Below are 12,107 nucleotides of genomic sequence, written 5' to 3'. Positions count from 1 at the left end.
TTTGGTAGTTTGACCTAAGTTTCTCTCTTTGAAAAGTAAAGCTGAGCCCAGGGAGAAATTTGTGCTTGATGGTAAATCCCTGAGAAGCATGAGATATCCAGCATGAATAGGAGGAAACTGAGGCAACATTTTCTTAAGCTAAACTGGGCATGTTGTACTATGCTAAGCCTTTTGTCTGTGTGCATGACTGAGGCCTTGCAATAAAAGGTGGGGAAGCTAGTAAGAAACTAAACTAACAATTAAAAAAATACATTCATGCCTCTATTGGTGAGTAATTTTATGCAAATCTTCCCTGTATAGTCGGTAACTAATTATATGAGATTTTTATAGTAGTAGCAATTGAGAACTTGGACAAAGAGATGGCAAGATTTAGGTCAAGAGATAATTTAGCTAATATGAATTGAACATAAAATTATTTGGATCTGGACGCTTATGTCTTTGGACATGCGAATAATAATGTTTGCGCAACGCCATTAAAGTTAGCAGGTCTGAGACTTGTTCAGTCTTTTGTCCCCTACGTATGTTTTGGGATCTTTGGCTAAATCTCTTCTACCGAAGAATCCTGAAACAAAGCAGGCAAGCATATTTAGACCTAAATATGAATCTTAATTAAAAAGTATCAGTGGAGTATCCCAAAGGAGGAAGACTTCTGTTGCTTTACACCTCCTCTCCTCTATATCAGCTGCTATTAGTTCTTATTAAACATTTATCTGCATTGTCACTGGGCCTCTGAGCTCATTGTTAACTTGCTTTGTAAGCATCCAAGAGAAGTAAGGCTTGGAATAGAAAGAAGGCAGTGAATTAACTTGACAGATATTTATGGGGAACCACTCCCAAACATGAGAGTCAGCATGAGAGAAAGCGTGAATGTTCCACCTTGGAAAATGCAGTGGCTAAGTGATGGTTCAGCTGCTGTTTTGGGCTGAGGGAAGGCAGACATTTCCATTGGATAACATGAAATGACAGGGAGACAGAGATACGCCAAGAAAAGCTGCGAAGATAATTAACACACTCTTTTTTTCTGGGATGGGGACAAAGGAGATGCAAAAAGTAAAGGTTGGGGAGCTAACCCTTGCAGAAGGTTCAGCAAGTGTTGTGCTAGTAGACAGTACTTAATTGAACTTGGAGTTATAGCTCATCAACTATGATGAGTTTTTAATCTAACAACCATATGCTGATGAGCCTGCACATTAGTAAGACAGGACAAAGCATGAGGGAGAGGAGGGATCTGTGCAACAGTATTGCTGCTCAGATCTGAAGTACAGTAGCTTTTAACCAGAATGTTCCTATTACATTATTTTTCAACCCAAGGCTCTAAAAGGCCAGTTACCCATAAGTGATGGTAGCCATGCTTTTAGCCTTGTTGGCCATGAGCTGAAGTACAAAGACAGAAGATTTTTCCATGTAGCCAATGCAGATCCTTTGAGAACCACAGTGAAAAAAACTGTAATTGCTCTTAGCTTTTGCAGTACAGTTTCTGGTGCAGGAAAGCCTTGCAGGGATGTACCTAGCTGCTGAGGCACCTAGTGTGGGACACCTTGTAGATCCTGTTGATCAAGTCAAGGACTGCAGCCACAATAATTGCCTGAAATTTTCTGGATACAAAACTTCCAGTAGGAGTGCTGCTCTGTTCTTTTAAAAGGTTATTCCTAAGAGGAAGAATCGGAATAGTCTTACAGTATAACAGATGCACATTTATGGATAAATGTCAAGGGCTAGCACTGATTCTCCTGAGAAGTCTGTAGCAGTTTTACCACATCACTGCTTACAGTCAGCATTGCTATATTTTTTAGCTCTAAAAAGTTATCAGAAAAAAGTACGGTAGGAGGAAAAAAGTACAGGGAAAGTGTGAAACCTTTTCAGAAATTATTTCCTGCTAAGAAATCTAATGAAATTTATGTGAAGAACTGTAACAGCTAAGCACACCCCACATAACAGGCAAGCTTTGATGGTTTTTAAAGCTCTTCAGGCACACTTTTTTATTATGATATAGCTGTTTCTGTTCCCTAACCAACTAAAAATTATGTCCAGATTTCTCCTTGCTACCCTGTTCTTCCTCTTTCCCTATTAAAAGTAGGTTTGGGGGATTTGGAAATCCACCTCTATTCAGAAACACAGGTTATTGCATATTTTTTTAAATCTCTTTGGAGTTAAGAATAAACCCAACAATTTTATTTTAATTTTTTTAGGTTTTCTTTTTCTTTTGAAAAAGAAATTCTACTTGATTAAAAATCAAGTATTACTTACTCAAACTTTCTAGAAATTTGTCCTTGGTTTTAGTGGCGCTTTAAGGCTTTTGTTCCAGGCTTCCTGAAGTGTGTATGAGTTTACATTTTCTCATTCTTATGTGTTGGAAGATTAGCTTCATTAATAATATGACATATAGAAGAACTTACAGGAAAATATTCTTAAAGTATTTCTAGAGTGCATGATGGTGTAGAGTGCACTGTATAATTAGGCATTTGTTAAAATATTGGGAAAATAACCTGAATCTGAGATGATCCTAATGATGAAAGGGAGATTAAATCAAAGATTTATAATGCTGGCCTAGAGATGTTTATGAACTACAGAAAATATACCCAGAGTGTTTCAGTATTATAATGTTTTTCATATTATAGGTAGCTGAGCAGCATTAAGATATGTGTAGTCCTAAATCCTTCTCCTTGGATTATAAATTAGTTCAGTACTGAAAATTTATTCATAATTATATGCTGATAGCAGAGCTGCAGATTGCATGTACATCTCTTGAGTAATGAGAACTGCACCGCTTGTGAATGTAGAATACTGATAACAGAATTGAGAATTTGACACGCTGCAGGCAGGCAACATGCAGGCTTTCACACGCAAAATGCATTGCATGCCTGATCTACTAATTGAAGTACAGTTCAAAAACACAGAAATGAGATTTGATTTAAATTAAAAAAAAAAAAAAGTATAGAGTTGCCATTTTTATTAGTAACTCTTCTCACTAGGACTGAACCGGATACCTGTCCACAAGCAGCAGGGAAGGAAACAAACTCCCAATAATCTGAGAAGCTGATGAAATAAGAGAAAGTATTTTTACCGCCCTGAACATATTTCATTGGCAGTACTGTACATATTCTGCAATATCAATAGTGTTGTATCACTGTGATAAGCCAAAATACCTAATTATAAAAATACTTTGGGATGAGAGAGACTTAAAAGATCGAGTATTGCGTTGAATTTTAAGAACCCCCTATGCATAGGGGGGGTTTAAGACCTAAGCCCCCCCCATCTAGCTTTCTACAAATAAGAAAGAATCCCTTGCAAAAAATAATGTTAGTTTATACAGAAAAGTGTAATAACTAATATACACTTAATGTTAATTTATACAGAAAAGTGTAATAATTAATATATACTTTCAAAAAAGGGTTAGAATTGTGGGTTTGAGTTGTATGTGAAAAACAGTGACTTAATTTGCAAGTGTTTGTATGTGTTTATATGCCTGTTTATCTTTCATGATATTCTCACAAGCAGTAAAAGCAGTAAGTAGGATTACTGAGTAGACCCTCATAATGTGCCTTTCAAACACTTCATTCTAGCAAATCAGTAAGATGAAAGAAATAGTCTTGTTTTGTGGATTTGGGTTTTTTTAAAGCAGATGAATCTGGGAAATTATCATTTTTCAACAGAAAATGGTGTACTAAAATACTTCAGAGCTAAATGTTATTCACTGTTTCTGTTTATAAATGACAGTGGTTTTTAAAGTCTTTTTTCAAAGCTCTGAAGTGTTTTCAGCCTCTAGCTCTCATTGACTTGGATAAATTCATATTGGAGTTCAGATGCTAATTTATGTGACTGCTTTTGAAAACAATTAAATTTAGGTCAAATCCCGTTTCTGTGGGAGCATCCATTAACTCTGCCATTAACTCTGGGAAATCTTTGTGTTCACAGCCTCTGTTCTTTAACTGACAATTAATTTTTTCTGACTGAGTCACCCGCCTTCAAGTATTGTGTTGCCAAATAAAGTGCTTTCTCTAAGGAGCAAGGATACTTTGCTTATGCACTGCAAATAAATTCTGTAGAAATCTAGCATCTGGTGATGCATTTACTTTTTTTTTATTTTTTCAGGGGAATTCTGGCCTGGGGTTCAGTATTGCTGGAGGAACAGATAACCCACACATTGGGGACGATCCTGGGATATTCATTACTAAGATTATACCAGGAGGAGCTGCAGCAGAGGATGGAAGACTCAGGTAAAAACTAGCTCATTATGTACACTTGGAAACAAAATGCATCATTATTATAAATTATTCTCTAAGACTCAAATGCGAACCGGGTCTTTCATGGGTTCAGGGGAAGTAAATGAAATGACTAGAGTCTCCTTTCTGCTAAGGCAGGAGAGCTGATTTAAGTAGCTTAAAGCAACTGAAGGAGGTTAGTTAAGTCCTGTATAAAGGGGCATTTGCTGCTGCTACCTCCATCTTTGTACCAATCTTTTCATTTAGTACAAAAGGCAAGATGGGGACAGGAGGAGGAAACAGGCATATCAGCATGAAAGTCTTCTCTGCTTGGTCTTTGTATGTTCATGGCTGAAGAACTATGCATTGGTGTTATACCTTAAGGCCATCAAGACTTCCCAAGCTACAGAGCCATTGCTAAATAGTCATAGCTATTTGTAGACGTTCCCTGTTATTTGACTGCAGTAGTGAGGTGTGCTTACCTCTGTTTCAAAATATATTTTGCTCTGTGAGGATGATGCTATGCTCTATATTCTGAGTCACCTCCAGAGTAGTCTACTTCTGTAGCTCCTGAGATGGACACACAGGTCACTTGTTGTGCTTCTCAAATACATGGTAGCACATCTCTTAAACAAGAGGAACCACAGAAGTGCTTGTGCTTCTCTTTCCTTATGGACTGAATGCAGAAAGGCTTCTGTCTATCACAGAGACTGCACACATCTGTCAGTTGCGAAGCCTGCTGAGGCTCCGAAAAGGCAATTTAGCTGGAAAGACTTGGGATAAAATTCTGAAGCTTTCATGATCTCAGCACTGGAATCTAAGATCTGGGAGCCTTTGCCAAAAACAGATGGTCTAAAATTCATGAAATGTGACCAGATGGTAACAATACCTTTTTTGCCAAAGCCTTTTCCTTTAATTCAAAGTTAAAAGTAGGGGGAGTTGGCCAGTTTTTAGAGCAAGTTTTGGGTATTTCTTATATTAGGTTGGTAATTTTATTTTGGAATTATTTATTATAATAAATAATTATTATAAAAATAATCTTATTTTTACTGTGATGGTGACAAGGAGTCATGGTGGTTGGCAGTGCCTGAAGAATTTATGGTCTAAATAAGATTGTAGACAAAAGGAGTAGGAATAATGTCACATAGCTTTATGACTAAAATGCAGCTATCTACCCCTAAGCTAGTCATCTTAGAGTCTCCCATAGTCAGTGAAGAAAAACCTAAGCATTTCTAGGTTGTGATTCATCTCATCCTAAAGTCAATGTCTAAAATAGAACAGAAGAATCACATCTTAAAAGGGCCTATATTTTCACTGGTGACTCAAACGAAAAGTAGTTTCTTCAACTAGTTCAGCTGTAGTGATCTATACTGTAAATGGCTGCACTGGGCCAAATGAGCTTCATGCAAAACAGAGCAGGAGGAAATAGCACTGTTTGGAAATCATGCTATCAAAGTTGACACTATGAACAGCATAAGGGGGTCTTAAACCTGCATCTGCCTTTCTACAAATGAGAAAGAATCCCTTGAAAAAATAATAATATCTTTTTAGTAGAGTTTTTAATTACTGTTGAAAGCTTTTCCAGTTTAAGCCATTAAGAAGACAGAAGCCATTGCAGTATTGTGTCATGCTATCATTGCATGAAATCAAGTATTTCATAACTCACTGTTATACTAATTAACTATTGTAAATTTAACTCATGATTATTTAGTAATTACTGTGGTTTAAAGGTCTTAGAAAGACCTTCTAAACCCACAAAAGATAGCATACTAAGGCAATTAATTAATCCATATTAAGATTGGACCTGGCAAACTTTGTGTTTTGTAATAAACGTTCAGTAGTACAAGTATAGTTATCTTATTAACTAAGACTTAGGTAATATTCTTAGAGTATAGTATGTTAGCACATTTTGAAGTCCAATGTTATAATTGATGAGCATATATTTGGCATGGTTGTTTTTCCTATTCTCATTTGTAAACATAGTTTACACCAAACTCCTTTCTTGTTAATACTGAATATCTGAATGCAATAGTTCAAATTGGATCATCAGAACTTTTTACTTCAAAGAAAACTGCAAGCACCTTGAAATATGTCTCTGAAACTGCCATTAGGGAAATGGTTTGACTAATCCTATGGGTTTTACAGTAAATAATAGGAAAATCTCAATTTTTTTAGCTGAATATCACATGGTATGAATTATATTATACAGAGTATCTGGAGTTCTGTATGCTTCTCAATGCTCAGAGGGGTTTTTTTCGGCCTCAGTTTCCCACAAGCTCTTCTAAAACTTTGTAGTACATAAGAATTTGCACTGACCCATCTTTCTCACACTTACAGTCAAACACAAGGTGCATATTTACATGATGCTTTAACATTATAGAACATTGCTTTTTCAGTATTTTATATTGAAATGGCAGAAATAATTCAAAAGATCTCACGATGATTTCCAGAAAAAATTCTGTCTGGAATTCCATATCAACAGGTTTGTAGGTTTTGACAGTGAGACTTTATTTTATTTCACAACGTTTTTCCTAGGGGAAGATTCCTCCTTTTTTGTTTTAGCTGGTAAATGTGTGTCACTTTGCTACAATGCTAGCAAAGACAATCCTGCCATGTTTTAGGAACACCTGAAAATTTATGTATTGGTGATCGTTACTGATATGCCACTGAATAGAAGAACTATCCTGGGGCAGTCTCCACTGACTTACTTACATGATAATTAATTTTACATAACAGAGAGTTTATCAGCTAAGGCCACTCTATAGGAACAAAAGTTCAACAACATGCAGTAACATCTGCCAAGAATAGCAATAACCTGAGAATGGGAGATTGGTGTTTATGGACAGAAAAACGATATACTTTCTGGTGTCCATTTTTACTTTAGACTCTGCCTGCAGACACTCTATATTATATAGCAGTGTGGACTGTTTGAACTGGCTTCTAAATCTACTATCTGTTTTTAAATCATAAAAGCCTGTAAAATCACTTTTACTGCATTTTACATGAAGTCCCTTTCATCTAACTCAGCTGAGTGAAGTTCTTTAAATAGCAAAATTGTGAAAATGACCTGCAAGAAATTTACTTAATGCTACAGACCCTTCCAAATCTTTTATGTGTATACATGGGTTGGCAAGTGGAGGAGTAGGTCAACTGGAGCTTCACATAACTCCAACAAAAGCAAATGCAACCTCTTGCACCTGGGAAGGAGTAACTCTCTATTGTAGCAGAGGGTGGGGTTTGCCAGGCTAGAAAACAGCTTTGTAGTGAAGGACCTGGGAATTCCTTTGGGCAACTTATAGTTATAAGTACATAAATATCGGGTATAAATACCTGATGAGAGGGAATGAAGACAAAAGAGCCAGACTCTTACCAGTAGTGCCCAGTGACAGGGAAGAAGCAATGGACACAAATTAAAACACATGAAATGCCATCTGAACATCTGGAAACACTTTTTTACTGTGAGGGTGACTGACTCTGGGCACAGGTTGCCCATCCTTGGAGATATTCAAAACCTGACCAGACATGTTCCTGGACAACCTGCTCTAGCTGACCTTGCTTCAGCAGGGAGGGTTTGATGAGGTGATCTCAAGAAGTGCTTTCCAACCTAAATGATACTGTCATTCTGTAATTTGCACCTGAGTCAGCAGCGTGTGCCGGCAGCAATGAAGACCAGCATGGAGGTCAGCAGAGATATACAGAGGAAGGACTAGAGGCAACAGTCACATGTTGCAATAAGGGAAATTCCAATTGGGTCTGAGGAAAAAAAAAATCTCTTTAATGAGGTTATGGGGTTCTTGTCTTCAGAGGGATTCAAAGTTCATCGGGACAAAGTCCTGAGTCATGTGATTGAACTTTGAAGCTGGCCCTGCTTTGAGCAGGAGGTTGGACTAGATGACCTCCAGAGGTCCCTTCCAAACTGAATCGTTCTCTGATTCTGTAGATTATTCTTATATATAAAGCCTGTGTGTGGGACTGGAACAAAGGTGATTAAGTTCCTGGGTTTGTCTCCTTTAGTGGAGAACAGTACTTTTATTGACAGTAGGTACAATGCATAGTGTGGGTTTGTATCACTTCATGGCCTGTATCTCCACAGCAACACTTAAAAAATAGTAAAAGTTATCAGCCACTTTAGACTACATTCATTTTAATAAAACATTCCTGGTTTTGAAAGACCTTTTGAACTTTCAAATATTAATAATAAATCATAGAATATCTCAAGTTGGAAGGGACCCATATGGATCATCGAGTCCAACTCCCTGTCCCTGGCAGGACTACCTAAAATTAAACCGTATGACTAAGAGCATGGCCCAGATACTCCTTCAACTTGACAGGCTTGGTGCCATGACCACTTCCCTGGGGAGCCTGTTCCAGTGACTGACCACCTTCTCAGTGAAGAACCTTTTCCTAATGTCCTACCTGAACTTCCCCTGATGCAGCTTCATTCCATTTCCTCGCGTCCCATCGTTGGTCACCAGAGAGAGGAGATCACCACCTCCCTCTCCGCTGCCTCCCTTGAGGAAATAGTAACTCCTATGTTTACATATTATCCTCCCTGAAATACAGTGACTTCTAGAACCAGTATAAGAATCAATACACTGCACAATTTAGATTTTAGAAGATATTTTAGGTAAATTCAGTGGCACAATCTCCTAATCTTGCAAAATACAGAAAGCTGTGGAATCTTTTATGATGTCCATATAATAGACAGAAAATAATTTCATATGTAGTAAATAATATATAGTAAATAATTTCATGGAATACAAAATAATTAATTTTGCATTTGATTACTTTAGCTAAGTTTGACTGTAATAAACTTGGGACTAACTGAAAATTAGTTTTTTTCTGAATGCTGCATACCATGTTTCTTTGAAGCTTTGCGTTTCAAGTCAGTGACAGAGAATATAAAACCTCTAGGAGTAGCAACCATTCAAACTGAGCTGAAGGAGAATTTCTCTCAACAGTTTGATCTTTTAAGACTTTTGATGCATAAAAACTTCTGCTTCTGTCCCACAAATGTCAGTTGTCCATGGGCAAACATCTACTTTGTAATAAAGAAGCTCTGAATGTAGACTTCTTTTACTCTCTAGAAGAAAGAGAATTCCAGTAATTTATGGCTCAGTGCCTTTTTTTGTTTTATTTGAGTTTGTGTCAGAGAAAAAAATACAGTGGTTGGCTCAATTGCCTAGATAAAGCAAGGAACTTCAATATACTATCTCAGCAGTTCCTTCTACTGACACTTATTGATCATAATTGAAATTCTGGCTTCTAAAAGGCCTTCTAAAGGCAACACACATCTAAAAAATTCACCATACTCTGTGAAAACAAGAGTGATCAGCTTATGGAACTAGAAGCACAGTGTAGTGGTATAACTTGATTGGAAAAAAAAAATTAGTAAAAGAATAATGAAAAGCTTTCAATTATGACCAAGTTCAAAAGAGCAGAGACTCCCAAAATATGGATTTATTTCCAGCAATCGGAAACCAAAACTATTTTGAGTCAAAAATCATTCTTTCTGTTTATAGTTTCTCACAGTCCAATTCCAATCTTATGGTGGAGGTATTTTTCTCAAAACTCTGTCTACAGAAACAAGTGGGTCATATGAGTTCCTTATCTATTGCTTTCAGAAAATACATCATTCCTTTTTGTGAAGGCAAGTTTGAAAATGTGAATTTTAAAAGGCCTTGGAATCTAAAAAACAAATAAAAGAGTCTTGGATAGAACAAGGATTAAAATCTTATGTTTCATACCAATCCCATGGTCGTAGGAATCTTACTGAAACTGTGATTCAAAACTCAGTTACTGCATATGTGACTGAATATGAATGAGTGTATTCACAGGGCTGTGGGAGAGATTTGGATGGCCTTGAGCTTGCATTTCAAGGGTTAATGTTGTACCAAAGGTTATCTTGGTATTTGAGCCTGAGCTGTACTCAAGAGGAAAGAGGGTTTATATGAGGGGTGAGTCAAAGGGAAGAAAGTGGTTGTGCCTGGAGGCACACTGCCCTGGTAAGCTGCCCGGACTTGTAGCTCTTTCATTCATTCTTTCTTCTAGGAAACTGGTTTCCAGTCTCTTTCCATTTGTGAACCTATAAGGTTTTTTTTTCTTTAGGAGTGTGAATATTTGTAAGGAGAACATAAACACGTTGAGAAAAGTAGATTGATTGCAAGTTACCTTTGGCAGACTAATCAGAAACAGCACACGTACCCCCAGCTATCTGAATACCATAGGTTAAAACCTACTAAGCCTGTGCAGTGTTTATCTTTCCTTTGTAAATGTGTCTTTCCTGGTATTACTCTAATTACTGATTGTCAGGAGGTTTAGGATTGTGAAACTGCAGCATTTTTAAGGCATGTGCTGTTGTTCTACCATCACTATAATAGTTAGCCCCATTGGATTTTTTTCCCCCAGCTCCCAAAGTGATTTGGTGTGGGGGAAGGAACATAATACACATGCTAATGGGAGGAGACAAGGACCGAAATAACTTGCCCTCAGTCATCTAGTAAATAAGGGAGAAAGCTTGGAATAGAATAGTGATTCCTTCTCTCTCGTATTTCTGTGCCTTACAGGCTTCAGCTAAATGCCTACCAGCAAAGGTTTTAAACAAATTAGAGTTCCTTTCAGTTACCAACTAAGCCACTGATGTGTCAAAGGATTATAAATTTAGCTAGGTATATGTAGCAAGAGAGGAACTCTTGGTTTCAGAATATAAAACTCTTTCTCATGCATATTTTGTTAATAAAAAATAAAACTAAGAAAAATGAATTTAAAGGTAAAGACTGCATTCTGATCAGGTTTTTTAAAATATTTCTGTGTTTCACTAAAGATGAACCAGAGAGGAAATATTACAGTTTCATGCTATTTGTTCAAAGCTTGAAAACTGGAATTGAGAAGCACACTGGTATAAGGACTGTGTGCTGTTTACCTGAGAAACTCAAAGGAAAGAAGAAATGGAGGAGAGGAAACAGAAGCGAGTCCCCACTTGGGAGTCGGCTAGATGAAGGACCCCCTTCAGTCTTTGTCCCATGGGCTGTGCTGACAGTGCTTTGCCTCTGATGAAAAGTCTGAAACTTCAATCCCTCCAACAGGCACACAGTTGTTGCCTGGTGGTATCCATTTGTAGCTCTAGATTGCTTACTAAGAAGAAGTGAATTAAGAGTGATAATAGGAAAAAACTAGGGGGTTTTTCAGATTAATGTGAAGAGCTATTCCCAGAAGAGATCATGTTCTTTACAAGTGTGTCAGGTGTCTCTAATGCAGCTTGGGCAACTGGCTTTATTTCACCGTCATTATATATCAAAACAGAAGTGTGTCTGCTTTGTGATTCACGGCCTAAGTCCCTGTTTGTTAACTTTTGATCTTGTATTAAGCCTATCAGTACCAGGTCTATGTGCGTTGCAATGGCATAAAGCTTGTTCAGGATGTTATTATAATTACAGTGCTGCCACAAAACACTGATTCATATCTGCACTGTTTACAGGCCTCTGACAATGCTATTAGTTCAGTACATAATTTAGTAGTAAGCTAATAAGAGACATTCGCCCCATTAGGCAAAACATGCTTGCTTTGCAGACAGTCATAAATTAGATCATGAATTATTGACTGCTCACTCTGTCCTGGTTTGTGTTAGGAAGTTTGATCTTATTAACTCTGTTTGTCTGTGTATCTGTGCGTATAATTTTTGAGCTACTGTAGAATAAAAAAAGGATAGAATTACCACAGGGGATCCACATGAAAAAAGGCAGGTCACAAAATCAAAATCCGATTTTCATTCTTTATTTTTAAAGTTGAAGATGGCTTACTCTGACTCAAGTTTGAAATTATCAACTTATTTTCATCAATGGAATATGTTACCGTGTAGTTATCTTTTCTGTTGCTTTCACCACTTCACTTTTCTTTAGCTGAATC

The 12,107-nt window shown here is 37.2% G+C and overlaps 1 protein-coding gene across 5 annotated transcripts in view; it reads left to right on the top strand.

Moving 5' to 3' along the window:
• LOC142404403 (disks large homolog 2) overlaps positions 1-12,107 on the top strand; it is an 800,410-nt gene that overhangs the window by 441,748 nt on the left and 346,555 nt on the right. For all 5 annotated transcript variants that reach the window (XM_075491172.1, XM_075491171.1, XM_075491174.1 and 2 more), the window contains one exon: positions 4,093-4,217. In XM_075491172.1, the coding sequence (XP_075347287.1) occupies positions 4,093-4,217 (125 nt within the window). The remainder of the gene's footprint in view (positions 1-4,092; positions 4,218-12,107) is intronic.

This window comes from Mycteria americana, chromosome 1 (assembly GCF_035582795.1).
Source record: "Mycteria americana isolate JAX WOST 10 ecotype Jacksonville Zoo and Gardens chromosome 1, USCA_MyAme_1.0, whole genome shotgun sequence".
Taxonomy (NCBI): domain Eukaryota; kingdom Metazoa; phylum Chordata; class Aves; order Ciconiiformes; family Ciconiidae; genus Mycteria; species Mycteria americana.
This window is presented reverse-complemented; position numbering and strand designations above follow the sequence as displayed.